Source organism: Colletotrichum jinshuiense, chromosome 1 (assembly GCF_051148585.1).
Source record: "Colletotrichum jinshuiense chromosome 1, complete sequence".
NCBI classification, from domain to species: domain Eukaryota; kingdom Fungi; phylum Ascomycota; class Sordariomycetes; order Glomerellales; family Glomerellaceae; genus Colletotrichum; species Colletotrichum jinshuiense.
Genome location: NC_139302.1, coordinates 260,682 through 278,339, shown reverse-complemented (window position 1 = coordinate 278,339; position 17,658 = coordinate 260,682). Strand labels below are relative to the sequence as shown.

Below are 17,658 nucleotides of genomic sequence, written 5' to 3'. Positions count from 1 at the left end.
ACGGCGCCGACGGGATAGAACCAGTACGTCCTTCCTCTGTATGAAACGCCCAGTGTACCCTATAACGGTAGGCTTGGTCACTAGGTCCGACATGGCGCTGCCATAAGGCTACGACTAAACTAGTTCCGTGGCTGGTTGTGGCTTCTCAACCGACACGGCAACAATATGCGGCACCGACTCGACAAAAAGCCCAAAAAGACTTGCAGGGAACCTTGAGCAGGGTTGGGTCGGCCAAGAAGAAAGAAGAAAATAATGAAAGTCATGAGATAATCGTTTTGGTCCAGGGCAAGAAGACGATACGAGAACTATTGGGTGATACCCGACTTTATTGACAAAAAGATCGAGTATGGGGTGCTGGAGGCCGAGAATGGTGGTGTGGAGGATCGGGAGGGGTAAGCAGAGGCTAGTCGTGATTTGTGTGTGCCGTCTCTCTCATGCGGCCGCCATGGTGACCGCCGTTTAGTACCAAAACGGGCATGCGGCGTCCTGTAAGCGCTTCTTGTCCAGGGACGGATTCCATGTTTTTACCATGATCACTAAGCGGCGTATCCCCCTACTGGGAGGGAAGCAAATCCTGCCCCAGGTCAAATAATGGCACAAAGAGGACATGTCGTGGCTTCTAGCATCGGGATGTATGATCTAGAGGCGGCTGCGAACTGCTGCGAGTGGCGCTGGTCGCATGTACGGCCGTCCTATACGTGACCGACATATACATGGGCCCGGGAAATGTGGCCACTAGGAGGCGAGGCGGGCATGGCATGGCATGGCAGAAACGGAGCAGCGAGGACAGCAAAGCCACTTGACGCGACGCCACAGTTGAGGCAGGGCGATAATGGCCCATCTGATTTGGCTAGATGGTGGTTCGGGGTGGTGGACGTGAAAGGGTGTGACCAAGTGACATGGTGCTGTCGAGATGGAGTGGACGGAAGAGACGGGCGACTCGAGAAAGCGATGTTGCTTTGCCAAAGGAGGTGTTCTTGGAGGGTGGGGGTTGGCCGTGAACAAGTCCTGGGGAGTTGTCGAGAGCAAAACGGCGGGGAGGCTGAGGGAGGATCGGCGTAGGGGATGGGAACCCTTGCACCCCTGCTGCGCTGGGGAGTCTGAGTCTCTCTCGTCTGCATGCAAGGCCTGGAAGCGGGTTGGACTAGGACGAAAAGGGACCCCATGGCCCAGACCATGACGAGGCACGTTTGGTGGTGTCGAGCGAGAACCCGGTTTACATGGAAAATGAACAATATGGTGCGTGAGACAGGCCCGAAGCGGTGAGTAAGGGGAGTGTAATGGGTGGTTTGGGAGGGACGGGAACATGGCTGGAGGTGTCTCCCTCCGGAGCTCATCTCCATGGACAATGATTCATGATGGCCAGGCATCACGACATTACGACCAATGTGGAATACCAGCTGGTCTGTCTGGACCAGGATGCGAGGAGCCGTCGAATATGCTGTGGACGAAAACCGGATTCCATACCGTATGCCAGTCCAAGCATGGGGTTTCCCTTTTTCCCTCTTTTTTTGGTTTTATTTTTGGGGCAGACGCGAGATGCGCCGGGTCTCCGCGTTGGAGCCCGCCAGTCTCCAAGTGACATGCCATGGCCCAGAAAAGCTGTTATCAGCAGACGCGATTTCTTCTGTGGTGTTTCACTCGGGCTTTGGTGTCAGGGATGCAATGCAGTTGGGGCAGAGATAGTAAAAAAATGACAAGTACACTAGGCAAACTTGCTTGTTCGAAGCAGGGATCAGCATCGATGGGAGACGGGCGGCGGGCGGCGGAAGGTGGAATCTCATCCATGCCCCGACTTTGGAGCCTGGGGAGGTGACTGGTGGACAACGGTGGTTTGACAGGAACGACGTTGGCGTAGTAGCCTCCCTGCAGCATCGGACCTTTCCCGGGCATCTTTGTGCGATGTGACAGTGCGCCCATGGGGGGAGAGCTTGTGCGAGAGGGCACAACAGGCGCGATTTCGTCTTGGCTTGCAACCAACGGAGAGGACGGGGGACAAAGCGAGAAGAGCCAACGAGAGGGAGAAGGGAGGAGAGGGCAGCTAGACACTGCCATCGTAGCTCCTGGCAGACACCGCCGGAGTCGTTCGGAAGAGGCAGACATGGGGCCATTCACCGAGAGAAGGCAGCAGTCGTCGGGTAGCCGCCGCTGGCTGACCTTGATCCGAAAGGAGCTGGCGAGGCGGATAGCTGCTGGCCGAGGCTGCAACGACATCTCAAAGAGGAGGCGAATGCAGGATTGACCACAGCAGAGGCGGACCAGGGAGGATGCCGCCCAAGGAGCAGAGCAGAGCAGCGCACGCATGGGGAGATGGGGAGATGCCCCTGCTATCGGCCGGGGGGGGGCTGTGGCAGCGATGGCCACTCGTTGGAGGTGTCGTTGTCCATCGCCGCGCCATCCCGTTCCCCACAGGACTTCAGCTGCCGAGACAAGGTATCCCATCCAAGAAGGCAGCAAAGATATTTCGTCGTGTTAGCAAGGCGAGCCCTGGAAAAACCTGGCTGATAGCACGCCCGCGACGACTGAAGGAGGGAGAGAGACATGCATCGGGTGTTGGAGAAGCCGTCGGCCGAGAATCAGGCTGGTGGGCAGCGGAGACGGCTGTCCCTCGCTGGCGACGTCTCGTGGGCTCGGATCGGTCAAGTCGAGGGCAAACGGAGGTGGCGGCGTGGGGGATGTAGAAATGGAAGAAGAGGAAACACCAACATGCCAGTGGACGGAGAGGCGAGACAGCATTGGGAACCGTGCATCGGGGGCATCGTGTGGCCATGGGCGGTCGATGAGAGCTGCTGCCGCGTTCAACTCTATCTTGCCGTCTTGTCTTGTCTTGTCTCTTCTGCCTGTCTTGGCTGTGTGTCTCTCCCGACTCTGGGCACTCATTCCCCGTCAAACCCGCTGCATGCGTAAATATACGTACATGATGCGGGTGTTGTCTGCGTGGGGTGGTGGGAAGCACTGCGTCGCGCTGCGTTTGATGTCGCACAGCTGCAACCCTGGGGCGGCGACGATTCGACTCGCGCGGCTTGCGCCTTGCCTGATACGGCGGGATGAGCTTGGGGGAGGAGGTGAACTGACTGCAGTATAGAGCCGTCTTGGTTGATCTCCACGGGGCGGCTGGCAGGCCAAGCTTGTCGAATGACGGCTTGACGCAACAGCTCCTGGGGGGGTTTCGGGGCGATACCTTGATCCCTGGTGCATGCTGAAGGGACGTTGTTGGGGTCGTACGCAGCAGCAGCTTGACACGAGGAGCCCGTGATGCCGGACAGGAGGAGAGGAGAGATAGGCGAGACACTTGGCGGGTCGGGCTTGCTTGCGATGGACATTTGACGCTGTAATGCAAGATATATTCAAAGACAAGGAAAAAGAAAGCGGACGAGAGACATGTGTAGCTGAAGGGTTCGGCATGACCCGTAATTGGTGCCTCCTTGATTGCTATTCTACGTTACCGACGAGCTTCCAATGAGGATCACCAGTCAAGAGCCGAGGGATGTCTATGAAATCACGACTTTTTAATCCGATGTCTTGGGATTCGACATGCAAGTCTACAGCTACACATCACATCGCCAGTGGTAGCCGTCTTGTACGACGAGTTGAGACCAGAGAGTAAAAACACGAAGCAAGGACTGTCTGCTAGGGGCGACGGCCGATGTTGCACAGGGCGCTAGTCGCCTGAAAGGACTCTGTTATCATGGTTGGTTGGCACGCTGTCCCAGGGACTTGATTCAGCGCATGATCTCACCCTCACCCGCAATGGCTGCTGATGTGCAGCCGCCGGTCAGTGGACGGCGGGGAAGCGGGGAGACTCAACATCATCAACGGATTAATTAGTTAATATACAGCTTACATGAGATTCCGCCGGCGCTTGATGTGCGCTGGTGAATGGTACACGGAGGGGGATAGCTCAATGAGTTTACAGAGCATGGGCATGCCAAAGGCCTTCCTTCGACAGAGGATCCTTTCCAAGGTGCTAGCTACCTGCGGCTCCCGTCCACGCTCGTCTCATGTCGGCATGCGTCGTGTAAGTGCGCGCGGGGCGGCGGGAGAAGTCGGCGACCTCTTGGCTCTTTCACCCAGCATTCGCCCCCCCGTGTTGACGTCTCCCCTTGGCTGGCCTCCTTCCGAGGCCCGGCAGTGATGCGAAGGAGCGGGACAGGTCGAACAAGAGGACGGCATTTCACCCGGCGCTCCCACATCTCTCACGTTCAATGAACTTCACGTCACGGCTGGGACCACACCCCCTCGCGGGCGAGCCTGGCTGGCTGTCCCTTTGGCTCTCTGCTGGGATGGGATCGGTGGCTGAGGGGTACGGAGTCGCTCTGGGTGCGCCGGTGCATCATGGGGCCGCCGCGTGATGGAGGCACGCCACCTAGACTCCTGCGAATGGGGTGGGTGGTGAGGGGTTGAAGGGCAGGCATGAGAGACATGTGGATGTGTGGACGTATGTTTTTATGTGAGGAATACCGCAGGCGCGCATCGAAAAGGGAAAATATGTTTGCTCGTACGCGCAAAAAAGTGTCTTGGCCACGGCGGAGTGAGGCTCGACTAACACGGCATTCGGGCATGGCTTGGCAAGGGTACGGGCAAGGGCGTGAGCATGGACCTGGAGACGGACGAGGGGAGTGAAGGAGGAGGAGTGTGGATGGCAGGCAGCACGGCATGGATGGGCGAAGAGGGTGCGGGTTCACCAGATGGTGGATGCCTTGGGGGTTCGACTCGGTGCAGAGAGCAAGACTGGTGTTCTCGGGTCGCGGCCATGGTCTGGGAGAGAGGCAAGTTGCCTTTGGTGATGACGTGAGGGAGGTGTATGGATGGCGTCCGCACCGGTGTGAAGTGAGCGAGGTGCGAGAAGAGACGAGAGAGGCGACTGACTGACCCCCATCCCATCGCATATTATTGAGCGCGAACGCGTCTGTCGTCTGGCGTCTTGTGTTCAAAGACGTCTCGAGCAGTATATGATGGTGCATGTTTCCCGTATCTGCCCTTCCATTGGAAAGCACTTCCCCCATCCTACTCGTCGTTCACCTTCAAATACTATTTATAATAGGAGGGACGCCTTCTCTTGAAGCTGCCTAGCTCAGCCAGTCCTGAAAGTGGCCGCCGGCTCCCGCCAACGCCTCGCAATAATACCTATCTCGACGCCGTTTGGAACCAACCCAACCCAACCCAACCCAACCCAACCCAACTTTGACAGGCTAGGCGCATTCACTCGCCCTCAACTCGCCTCCTGTCCTCCCTCGTCCACCTACACTACTCGCTCACTGGTCTGTTGACCGGCTCACTTGCGGCATCCTGCCCTGCTCCAACGGAAGCCCCAGCCAGCGGCCTGGAATATGACCCCTGAGCCTCGGCGGTGCACTCCACGAACACTAGACTTCCACGGTCACGGCAGCTTGCCGTAATCGCCTCATCCCCGCTTCAACGCCCGCTGGGAGGGACCAAGTCATTTTCTGCTGCTGCTGCTGCTGCTGCTACTACTACTACTACTCCTACTCCTACTATACCTCTCCTCCTCGTCCTGCAAGTCTCCAAGCCTGCGCTAGCTGCATTGTAGCAGACAGACAGACACCTCTTTAGTTAGGGTACGGGTACGTACATTGTCTGCGCGCGTGTGTGAGAGAGTGACAGTGAGAGTGACAGTGAGTGAGCCTCCCCCCCGCGTCCAGCAACATCCCGGCAGATCCAGCGTCCGGCTGTGTTGTCTGTCAGGGCTCATGTGCAGTTGATCTAATCTCCAACCTCCCCCCCAGGTCAAGGCTCAACGGGAACCGGGTTTCTGATTCGTCGATTGGGGCTCCTCTCGCGGTTATCTTGGTATCGGCTTCCGCCATCGTCGGCCTTAGTTGCGACCTCGACCTTGACTTCGGCTTTGGATCTGAATCATCAGTGATCCATTCTCCTCCTCCTCCCGGGCCCCATATTGTCGACTTGTTGCTGGCTTACATTATTCCACTTCACTCGCGGCATCCGCCGAGAAGCCAGAGGCCAAACTCACACCCAAACCTATATACTACATATACACAACCAACTCAGTCCCTTGCCCCGATGTGACGACTTGCGCCCAACGCCGTGGAATCATCTTATCTCTCTCTCTCTTTCTCTCTATATCTATCTAGCCATCTGCATCAGCAACGCCCTCCTCTCCCTCTATCTCCCTCTCTCTCTCCCTCGGACTCGCGACGCCCGCCATCTCATCCGCCCGCCCGCATATCCATCCATCCATCCATGCACGGCATCGCATCACATCACCTCACCTTGGATCGAGACCACCGCGGCGGCGCTACCTGGCCAAACTCAAAGGCATCGTGAAAGACGTCTTCCTGGCGCTACCTTGCGCTACGCTACCGAGACCGCCACGCCCCGCCTCCTGTCCCACTTGAACCCCTCCCCTTCCCCTCCGTATCGCGTGCTTCGACTCTCCCCCTCATCACCTCTCCCTCTCGGCTGTTCACTGTCCCCATTGATTGCAAGCCCGGCCCGGCGTCGTCGCTCAACCAAGCAAGTCAGTCAGTCTCACTACTACCACCGGCCAGCACCTCTTCAACAAGGTACCCAGCACGCTACGGCCTGACTCGAGACGGTTCCTCGCCCTTGTTGGACTCGGTCGCAGCTCGGCCTCAGCACCAGCACCGACCCTGGCAACTGTTCGTTCTGCTGCTTGAGGTAGTTGATTATACAGCGACCAAACGCTCCAACTCAACCGTCCGAGCCTGGCAGACGAGTAATTAAGGATCTCATCGCGGCACCATCGCCCCCGATCCCAAACGTCGATTCGCCTTCGCACCTCGACACGTTCACTCACCTTCACATTCGCCCTGACCTTCTAAACCCGCATCTGACCGAACGAGGCGCCGCACCGCCTTTGCCGCCCGCAACGCATCCCTGCCACACCTCTCTCTCACTCTCTCTTTCACGCACACACACACACACACATCCCACACTACCCTCGCCCTATCCCGAACGAACCATTCGTCTCTCGTCGTCGCTGTTGTGTTGTCAGGTACCGACCGCGTGGACGGACTGGTCTGGAACTACTAGAGCTTGAACTTGGCCATCTCACCTTTTTCGTCCGCACTACCCTTTGTTTGTCCACCAAAACAACAACCAGCTACTACAACCGCTACTACTACAACCGCTACGACAGCCACTACAACAGCAACTACTGCAACTGCCACCGCTACAACCACTACAACCACTACAACCACCACTAAACCAATCCACCGCCCGGGGAACGCCGTCCCCCCAATCGCTGATCCCCACTCGCTGGACTCGACGGCAACGGCAGCAATCCTTACCCGACCGACGCCGCATCGCCAGTCCAGTGCACCCACCCTTTTTGGTACTCTGTACCTGTACCTGGCCCTGCCTCGCAACAAGGTGGCGCCAGAGGTACCCCCCACCCCCACCCCAACTCACCTCACCTCCCCCTCACCTCACACCTTTCGCACCTCTCACCTCACCTCTCACCTTACACCTTACACCTCACACCTTACACCTCCCCCTCACCGGCTCCAGCTCGCGCCCCCCCCCAGGCCCGGCGAAAGGCACCTGCAGCGGCTGCAAGACCGAACCCCCTCCCCACAGCGCCCACCCTCGCTGAGTGCAGCGCCCCGTGTGCAGCACCGCACCGCAGCGCACCGCAGCGCAGCAGTCAGTCCCCTCCACTCCACCCTCTTTCGTCCGTCTCCCGCCTCTTCCACCTCGCTCCTCTTTTTTTCCCTCTTCCTCCTCCTCCTCCACCAAAATGCCTTCGACGAACGGATCCGAGTATCGCCATATGCGCAGTGGCAGCCTCAACAGCACCCAGCACCAGAATGGTCACGCCAGTCCCATGATGAGTCCAATGCCCTCTTCCGCATCCACCGCCTCCGCCGCCAGGTTCGACGGCCCGCGGAGTCCACCCAGTATGTCACTTGTCTTCCCGTTCTTCTCCGTTCTGTATTTGTAAATGCCTCCCCTCGTCGCCCGCCATGCCGCCCTGTCGTGTGCACGGCGAGAAGACCGGGAAGAGAGAGCCTCCTCGCCTCCGTTGTGCACCACGCACGTCGTCGCACCGCACCCGTCATTGAGCGACTCTCTCTCTCTCTATCTCTCTGCACCCTGCTCGGCTACTCTGCTCTGCTCGGCTTCGTTCCCGCTTCCAGTACATGGCTGACCTGTCTCGTCGCTGCACTACAGACACCTCCCACGTTCCCTGTAAATTCTTTCGACAAGGCGCCTGTCAGGCCGGCAATGCGTGTCCCTTCAGTCACGATCTAGGTGCCGCCTCCGACAACATCTGCAAATATTTCGCAAAGGTGCGTAGTCCCCCTTCTGCCGGCCGAGAAAACATCGCGACATAACCCCCCTCCACTCCCGTTCCCCTCACATCTCCGGCCCCTCCTTTCTGTCGCTCTGCCCCTCGCCGACACAGACCATCCCACCACCACCACCCCGAGACCGTGCCCGCATCTTGGCGAAACGAGACCCTGGCTGCAATCACCGGTTGGCTTTGGCTTGACATTTCGAGTGCTGACGTGCAATTCATGGTCGCAGGGCAACTGTAAATTCGGCCCGAAATGCGCCAATATCCACGTGCTCCCCGACGGCAGACGCATCAACTACGGGAAGAACGGCGTCACCATCGGCACCTCGCCCATCGCCCTCGGCGGACGAATCAACCCCACCGCCGCCACCAACTACCACCCGACGAGCGCCCTCACCTCGGGCCTGTACCGCGAGGGCGTCCCGCCCTACACCTCCGCATACCCCTACGGCGATGAGAGACAGCACCAGCTGGGCCACCAGCCGAGCCTCGAGAACGGCCTCCCGACCATCGACACCACCTACTCGCACCCCGGCTCCAACTACGGCTCGCCCCGCGACGACGACGCGTCCAGGTTCGGCCTCGGCCTCTCCCCCGTCAACGCAAAGGGCCTCTCCGTCCTCGATGCGCCGCTCCCCGCCTCCTTCGACTCCCAGGGCATGTCCCACGTCGCCCGCTTCCCGGCCGCCCCCTGGCCCTCGTCCGTCCCCTCCAAATTCGGCCTCGAGTCCCCCACGCCCTCGCTGAACAACGCCAAAGACTCGCGCACCTCCGAGACCCTCAAGCTGCTCCACACCTCCGCTTTCGGCAGCGGCGAGTTTCTTGCCGCGGCCAACGCGACCGCCTCCAGCAGCCCTCCCAGCCAGCCCATGTCGGGCGAGGAATACTTTGGCAAGCGGGCCATGCACTCGAGCCGGTATGCGAAGCCCAAGATGATGAGCTCGAGCCTGCCCAAGGCGACGACGGTGGACCACGACTGGGAGGCCGACTTTGGGTTCCTGGAGGAGGACTGTGTGCCGCACAACCTGCAGGACCTTCTGACGCCGACGGAGAAGGCCCGCCGCGGTTCCCTGCGGACGGTTGACGGCGAACTGGGCAGCGAAAACGGCACAAAGTTTGGCAGCCCCGTTACCGGAGCGAGTCCGAGCCGGTGGGGCCCGCTGTTCCAGCGACAGAAGGAAGAGGAGCTCGGCGCCCTCAAGCATGGGCCATCGGCCTTTGGGCACGTTGGAAGCCCCCTCCGAAACTCGGTCCTTTCCAACGAGATGGCCCGCCCCATCGGCTCTCGCGCAGGCAGCGATTCCATGTCGGCCCTCACCCAGCAACTCCAGCGAAACCGCCTGGGCGACGATGGAAGCGGCAGCCCGCACCTGCACCCCTTGGCGGCCGCTGGCCGTGCCCCGATCAACGGCGGTGCCGGCCCGATCGGCAAGGAGCGGGAACGCGTGATGGAGCGTCACGTCTCGAGCGGATCCATCAGCTCTTCCGTCACCGGACGATACACCACCCCGATCGACGAGGAGGACCCCGCCTTTGTCTTCAACATGGAGGAAGAGGACGAGCAGTCTTCGGCACGCCTGCGGAAGCGCGGATCCGCCGGTTTCGGCATTGGGGGCGGATGGAGCTACGCCAACGCCCTGTCCAGCAAGGGGGCCAACTCCGCGTCTGGCCTGGCCAAGGAGCAGCGGGAGCCCTCTGTCAGCGTCGAGACGGTTGGCGGGCGCTGATGCACTTGCCGCCAGATGACGAGGCTTCTTCTTTTTTGTTTTAAAAAAACGAAACAAAAAAATCACCGGCAAACTTTCAAAAAAGGCATAGCGACGGTGCAATGTCACTATTTTGGGTGATGTTTTATTCACTCTCGACTTTCACACCCTGACGACACTCTACGACACATTTCAGCCACGACTCTAACAAACATGCATGGGCAAAGAAAAACGCCATCGGAAAAAAATGAAAAATGCAAACCGGTCTTCAAAATCAAAGGGAACATAGCAAATGGGATCGGGAAATTTACACACACGGTGGTTGCTTATACAACAAGGGGGGGCAGGGAGTTTTGTCGGAGTCTTTATTTTGCTCGAACTTTCAAAGTCCGCCGCCTTCTTTGGCTCTCGTGGGTTGGAATTCTCTCGGAGGCTTTAATATCTTGTCATCAGAAAAAAATCTCCCGAATCTGTACAATCTCCGTACAAGAAGAACTTTACTGCTTTCGCTCGCTACTCAAAAAAAGGAAAGGGAACCTCTTTTTTATTTTATTTATCTGTTTTTGGTATTCTCTCTGGCGGACGAAGGTGCCATGGATCCTGGGCCGCGGCTTTCTGGGAATCGCATCAGGAGGCTGGACTTTGACATCTTTTTTCTTCTGAAATTTGGACCGGGTGGGCAGACGAGGCAACAAGCGGGCAGAGGTGGAACAAAGTGCATACGCAAGAGAGTGCTTGTTTCTTTAAATGTGCAATAGACCATGGCCAGCGTCTAATTGTGGCGGGACCTTCAGGCTGTGACCCGGCACCGCATTAGAGACGTTTGGGAGGGGAAGGGGGGGAAAGAGGAAAAGCAGATACTGTAGCGTCTTAATTATCTCTCTTTTTTATATATACATAAGCCAAGTTCTGATAGGGCGAGCCAACGCTTGAGACAGTTCTTCTTCGAGTTTGCCAGTGACCACCAGTTCATTAAGGCGCGCATGGTCCGGGTGGGCATAGAGCAACAAAATAAACAAGTAGGCCTGTAGTCCCCCAACAAGACGACGATGAGCATCTCTGCTGCAATTTGGCCGAGCAAAGTTGCTCGGCTGCGAGTCCCGAACTTTGCCGGTGCTCTCTCTTCGGATGGTGCTTCACGCAGGCTAGTCTCTCTCGCACTCTCGCCTGGCTTAAAAAGGACATCAACATGGAGGGAGAGACATAGGAAAGGGGGAAATGGGAAGAGGAGAATCACGGGAAGGAACCCCTCATGGGTGACGAAAAATCTATACACTAATACAAGGCAAGTGCGGACAGTCTCTGGAGGTTTCTCAACTCCGGATCGTCACAATGCCGTTTATGCGCCGAGGCCGCGCCGTGGGCTACCATACGGGACCGTTCACCCACAACGATAAACCACCTTCGCCTATCTTCTGCCTCTCTCTCTCTCTCTCTCTCTCGCTCTCCCCCATCCCAGAAATAAAAAAGAGTTCCTCAAGAGCACGGACGCGGCATCTTTCGTGATCCCCCGTCCCGTTCTAGTTGCGAGTGGCGTGGTCGATGTCGGGGGCAGGTATTGTACAGACCGCCGGGAGACGGGTTTAGCGGAGGAAGGGGCTGGTGATTTAGTGGGCATCGGGTTGGCTGGTGATGTACTCGACGGCCTTGTCGACTAGAGAAGCACAAAAAAGTCAGCATACGCGGAGATTCAGGTCCGGGTTCAGACCCGGGGAGCGGGAGGGGAACGCGTACTCGAGTGGATGGTGTCGGCGTCCTTGTCGGGGATCTCGATGCTGAACTCCTCCTCAATGGCCATGACGACCTCGACGGTGTCCAAGCTGTCCAGGCCGAGGTCGTTGGCAAAGTGCGCGGCGGGCTTGATCTAGATATCGCGTCTCCGCATCAGCTCTTCTGGTTCTTCTTCTTCTTCTTTTTCCTCGAGACGGCAGAGTGCGACTCAATTGAGCCCATATCGCTCGCCTAGACGGGGAAGGGGGGGGTGACGACGTACGTTGGCCGGGTCGTTGACCTTGTCGAAGCCCTGGAGCAGGGCGATGATGCGGCCCTCGACCTCCTCCTTGTTCAGGCCGGTGGCGGCAGAGTACATGCGGACGGAGATGGCCTTGGGGGCGGCGCGGAAGACGGCTCGGGGCGCAACGAGGGATGTGCGGGCGAGGGGAGCGGCTTGCTGGACGGCGGGACGGATGGCGCGCGTGGCGGCGGCCGCGGAACGGAGGACTGCTGTGCGGAACATGTTGGATGGTTGTGGGATGGAGAGGAGGCTCGCGAGCTGTGACGGCGGATTGGGAGTGGATGGGGAGATGAGGTTTCGTTGGGTGGTGACAGCTAGGCTGGGTTGATGGGAGCTTTCGGGGGTGTGGAGGAGGTGCTGTGGTCGACGGTGATGATGATAAATTTCTCGTCACCCCCGAGATGTTCCCTGGCTAGCTCCGACAAGCTGCACGTGCACGGTCACATGACCCGCGACATTTGGTCATGTCGACGCGCAGCCAGCGTCGTGAAGTGGATGACAGTAAAACAGCACGGAAATAATGAATTATTGCATTTCGCAAAGCTGATATTTTTCGCGGCATCAATTGGTCCAGAACGGCCTGTTGCCACCGTCGTCGCCGTCACCGAGGCGTCTTTCTTCCGACTCTCCCAGCACCCGGAGCCGCCACGTGACCCGCCGGCAGCCAATCATTTGGCGCCCTTTGTAATCCCGCACCAAAGCTCGCCTCGATCCCGATTGTCCATAACGTCAAGCTCTCAATCACCCGGACACCATCTCCCTCAACCTCGCCGCCTCCCCCCCTCCCCCCGTACACCTCGATCCGACCCCGGAACCCCCCATCTGCCCGGTCAATTGGCGCCGTCGCACCCTTTTTGCCATCGACAAACAACGATGCCTTCCGCGGCGCAGCTCCCCGTCACGATGTTGGCCCTGGCGTCGACGAGACCGGCCGCGAGAAATTCGTCGGCAATGGTCGGCAGGCTGATGGCCGCCAACGCCATGCGCACCTACGCCACGCCCGCCGGCCCCCCGCCTCCCAACTTCCGCATGAAGAGGCACCAGACCTGGGACGAGGACCAGGAGACGACGTTGAACAAGCTGGGCCGCTACTTCCTGCTGTCCGAGATGGCCAGAGGAATGTACATCCTGATGGAGCAGTTTTTCCGCCCGCCGTACACCATCTACTACCCCTTTGAGAAGGTGAGAAAAACATTTTTCTACGTCTGGGGAACCGAATCCGGAGGCCGGTGACGGGAATTGAAGTCGTTTCGCCTCCCGAGACGGTTGCGGGAGGTCCGTAAAGGGAGGACAGGAAAACAACAGCAGGCCCCGGAACATTGCCGAAATTTGGGCCGGCACCCGCGACCACCGCGCACAGGCGACTCGCCCGGCACGGGATCGCAGCAGCGAGAAAGGGACCCGTGGATGACGGAATGCAGCATTTATTTCGAGGCGGCTAACATTTGAGTGCCCAGGGCCCCATCTCCCCCCGCTTCCGCGGCGAGCACGCCCTCCGCCGCTACCCGTCGGGTGAGGAGCGCTGCATCGCCTGCAAGCTTTGCGAGGCCATCTGCCCGGCCCAGGCCATCACCATCGAGGCCGAGGAGCGCGCCGACGGATCCCGCCGCACCACCCGCTACGACATCGACATGACCAAGTGCATCTACTGCGGCTTCTGCCAGGAGTCGTGCCCCGTCGACGCCATCGTCGAGTCTCCCAACGCCGAGTACGCCACCGAGACCCGCGAGGAGCTGCTGTACAACAAGGAGAAGCTGCTCTCCAACGGCGACAAGTGGGAGCCCGAGCTGGCCGCCGTCATCCGCGCCGACGCCCCCTACAGATAAAAAGGCTGGACCATGAAAACTTTCTGTGGTTTGGCGAGGGTTGAGGAATGACAACTTTTTTCTTTTTTTGGTTGCAATTAATGCTGGAGAGACACGAGGAGATTTCGGCAGATGCAGCGGCGGGGCGGTGTACGCAGAACAAAGAAGCGGCGGCGGGAGCAGCAGCAGAAGAAGCGGCAGCAGCAGCAACAACAATGGTTCTGGCATGTTGTGTATGTGTACAGACAGGTCGGGATCGGTTAGACGTGTGTAAATAGCTCGCGAAAAGCAACTTTTTCTTTGTCCGTTGCCCGACGTCCCTGCTGTGATTACGGGACTGCATCGCAACCGACCGTTAGTCGGCCGCCTCTCGAGTTTGATGATCCTCACGCGATGAGCCACTCCGGACGGACGGGCGTTTGAGGTTTGATTTGGGAGAACATTATTATTAGTCTAAGTTGCAGTAACGCTTTCCTCGGCTTTTCACGCGCGTGTCCGTCCTCGCGGATTCATGGGCCCAGTCATGTGGCCGACAGAAAACCATCCAACGCCATGCTTCAAATCAGAAGAAATCAAACCCAAAACCTCCGGGCACAGAAATGCCATCCTTTTTTCCCTCCTTTCCCTCCTTTCCCTCCCCCCTGCTCCTCCGAACTCGTCGTCTCTTCTCCAGAAAAAAGAAGAAAATAAACTACATAATTTAACCGACGAGATCATCGTCAACTCATCTCCCATTTCCCCTCCTATGCGTGCTTGTTTCCCTGTTCAAAACGTCTTCTCCCAGGCCCCCCACCAGACTCCCATGTTCGCGGCAACGACGAGGTCCAGCATCTTGAGGCCCTCGGGGTAGACGATGAGCTTCCCGAGCTTGGCCCTCTTGCCGCGGTTGCCGCCGCCGGCGCGCTCCTTGCCGAGGCGCAGGTCGAACGGGCTGGGCGGCTCGTCGTCGTCGCTGTACTCGCCGCCGTCGCGGTTGCCGACCTTGAGCAGCCGGCTGAAGTGCCCGCTGAGCTGCTCCCGCTTGCCCTCCTGGCGGAACAGCTCCGTGCTCGGCAGGTTGAACCGCAGCTCGCTGACGGCGGCCGCGTTGGACGACGACGACCCGGACGGCGCCAGCGGGTTGCTCAGCCCGCCGCCCGCCTGCGGCAGCACGTGCCGGCACTTGACGCTGCGCCCGCCGTTGCCCGTGCGGAACTCGCAGCGGCCGTCCCACGGCGACACGAAGACGTAGCCGCGGGGCCGGAGGCCCGCGCCCGGGTGCGTGATGACGGGGCCCGAGTCGCTCGCGTTGGACGACGCGGAGCCCGTCGAGTGCGTGCTCAGCTGCCGCGAGTGGCGGTTGTTCGCGGGCCTCGCGCCGGCCGGCGGCGGCGGCGGCGGCGAGCCGAAGGCCGCCGCCGAGGGGTCGTCGACGACGCTGCCCGACCGGGACCGGGCGTTGAACTTTTCGCGGATGTTGGAGGTCCACGACTTGGCGTACGACATGACGACCTGGCGCGAGAAGCCGCCCTCGGCCGGGTGCTGCTGCTGGTGCTGGTGCAGGTGGGCGAGGGCGTCCTCGGAGGAGGCGAAGGGCGGCGACGACGTCGAGGTGCGCGGCGCGTCGACGCTGGGGCGGAGGGGCATGTGGCGGAACTTTGCGTAGCCCGAGGACTCGAGGTGGATGCTGATGGGGGGCTGGGGCGCGGTGGCGCGGCGGCGCTCGTGGGCCGAGAGGCCGGCCGAGTCGAACGAGAAGTACTCGTAGCCGTCGTCGCCCGAGTCCTCGAGCTGGTGGGACGAGACGCGGCCGACGTTCCACTGGTTGCCGGTGCTGGGGTCGCGGCGGATGAGGGAGATGGTGTAGGGGACGGCGGTGGTGTTGTGGAAGCGGTTGGGGGACGGGGAGCGGGACTGCTGGCGGGTGCGGGACGCCTCCGCGGGGGGGCGCGAGTAGCGGCGCGAGGAGGCAGACGGCGACTCCCGGGGGATGCGGGAGGGGGAGCGGGGAGAGGAAGGGCGGTGGAGGTCCGGGGGGTGCGAGTAGGGCAAAGCGTCGCTGTCCGGCGCCGGGGTCGGGATGGACCGCGGGCCTACGGGCTTGCGGACCGGCGCCGGGGGCGAGTGGGAGAGGGGTCGCTGGAGGAGGGCCGGCTGAAGGTCGGGGCGGTCTTCGGCCCAGCGGGGTTGGCGGCCGTCGTTGGCGGGGCCATGGCCGGGACCGTAGCCGTAGGCGCCGGGGTGAGGACCTGGGCCGGCAGGCGGGGGCGGGTAGGAGCGCGCAGGGTCGGCCGGCGGCGAGGGGACTTTTGCGCCGGTGGGGAGGGGTTTCCGGCGGATCTGGTTCGCGCTGCGGGCGCTGTCCTGGCTCGACCTGGGCGTGTCCGGGTTGCGCAGGTGGTTGGGTTGGGCGGCGGCGGCGGCGGCGGCGACGGCGGCTACGTTTCTGTTATACGAGTGGCCGCCCTCGCCGGGGAGCTCCAGGTGGATGTAGTAAAACGAGTTTGCAACATCCTCGCTGGTGACGTTTTTCAGGTGAGGTTTTGAGGTTGTCAAGATGATGTCTGCACGGGGGGGTCAGCAACGGGGAAGCGTGAGAAAGGCCGAGATTTTTGCGTGCTTACCTCGCGTGCCCGGTACGCGGGAGATGTAGAGCGTCAGGGGATCCTGACGCTGCTCGGCCGGTTTGTGAGGATACTGGGGCGGGTTGGCGGCGAGGTAATTGAGCGAGGTCAGAGACCTTGCCTCGATCTGTGTGGACATTTCTGAGGGATGAGTGTTCTCAGGAACGCCGGGATGGGGGGGAGGCGGGAGGTGGTTTTGTGTATATCTGGCCGATGCAGTTTGGGGGCGGAACACGGGTGTATGTGTGTGGTGTGTATGCGTGTGTGTGTATGCGTGTGTCGTGTGTGGTGCGTGGTGTGCGTGGTGTGCTGCGAGTGAAAAGGGTGGCTGAGCCAAGAAGAAGGTGATGTGAGGCGGGAGGTTCACAGCCCGCTCACACTTTAAGGGTATTCGCAAGTGCCGCGGACGGGGGCCCGGGGGGTGGCCAGGGGAGGGAGCTGGCGTTGTCAAATGTCACACAGCTGGAGCTGGTGTGGGTCGGAAACGGAGTTTGATGAATGGAGAGTTTGGAGGTTGAGCTTAAAGAGAATGAATGAGAGAGAGCGTGTGCTTTTTCACGATGGCGGCTTTTTACTGGTTGCTTTTCTTGTCATTTGGGTGCTGATTGAAGGCGGGAGGGTTTAATTTTTTGGTCGACAGGTACCTAACCAGGGGGCGCCTTGGGGAGGGGAGGGGAGGAGGGGATACAGAACAGGGTATCGCGTGGTGGGATGGGGATCTGAGCAAGAGGGTGATCGACGTGCAGCTGCAGGATTGGGTGGTTGGGGGTGTTTGGATTAAAGACGAGGGTGGATGGGAGAGAGAGAGCTGGACGAGGGACGAATGAGGTGCGGGCGGAGATGACACGAGGGCGCGGCGAGATAATAATATCCTGCGTGCCCGGCGGGCAACTATCTCTTTTCTACTCGGGGGCTATCTTGTCTTGTCTTTTTTGTCCCGAGAACGAGTGGTTGGTTGGCTGGTTGCTTAGTTGGTTGGTCCGTTGTGCTGGTGATGAGGCGTTCCGAAGGCGAGGTGAAAGACAAGAACAAGAGGGGGGGACCGTAACCCGCGGGTTCGAAGTCCAAAGAAGAAACGAGAAGAAGAAACAAAAGGCACAAAGTCCCCGGATCTGCGATGGGCTAGCGGCCGGAGGAGATGGCGCCTGGTTGTAGAGGGTTGTAGGGGTTTGTCGGCACTGTTTGGGTCAGAGATCGGGCTGACCACGACCCAATGAATGGCAAAAAC

General features: G+C 59.8%; 4 protein-coding genes across 4 annotated transcripts; 2 read left to right on the top strand and 2 right to left on the bottom strand.

Annotated features, from left to right (window-relative positions):
- Positions 1–7,741: 7,741 nt before the first annotated feature.
- On the top strand, positions 7,742–10,029 carry EsH8_I_000069 (uncharacterized protein; the record flags this gene model as incomplete). The annotated part of the gene is made up of 3 exons (XM_083267482.1): positions 7,742–7,901; positions 8,176–8,294; positions 8,533–10,029. The coding sequence occupies 3 exons, from the start codon at positions 7,742–7,744 to the stop codon at positions 10,027–10,029; spliced, it is 1,776 nt and encodes a 591-aa protein (XP_083117920.1).
- Positions 10,030–11,615: 1,586 nt separating this feature from the next.
- EsH8_I_000068 (acyl carrier protein) lies at positions 11,616–12,244 on the bottom strand (the record flags this gene model as incomplete). The annotated part of the gene is made up of 3 exons (XM_083267481.1): positions 11,616–11,662; positions 11,743–11,872; positions 12,002–12,244. The coding sequence occupies 3 exons, from the start codon at positions 12,242–12,244 to the stop codon at positions 11,616–11,618; spliced, it is 420 nt and encodes a 139-aa protein (XP_083117919.1).
- Positions 12,245–12,895: 651 nt separating this feature from the next.
- Positions 12,896–13,848, top strand: EsH8_I_000067 (NuoI/complex I 23 kDa subunit family protein; the record flags this gene model as incomplete). The annotated part of the gene is made up of 2 exons (XM_083267480.1): positions 12,896–13,204; positions 13,480–13,848. 2 exons carry the CDS (start codon positions 12,896–12,898, stop codon positions 13,846–13,848), a joined length of 678 nt encoding a protein of 225 aa, XP_083117918.1.
- Positions 13,849–14,592: 744 nt separating this feature from the next.
- On the bottom strand, positions 14,593–16,569 carry EsH8_I_000066 (uncharacterized protein; the record flags this gene model as incomplete). The annotated part of the gene is made up of 2 exons (XM_083267479.1): positions 14,593–16,370; positions 16,431–16,569. The coding sequence occupies 2 exons, from the start codon at positions 16,567–16,569 to the stop codon at positions 14,593–14,595; spliced, it is 1,917 nt and encodes a 638-aa protein (XP_083117917.1).
- Between the last annotated feature and the right edge of the window lie 1,089 nt (positions 16,570–17,658).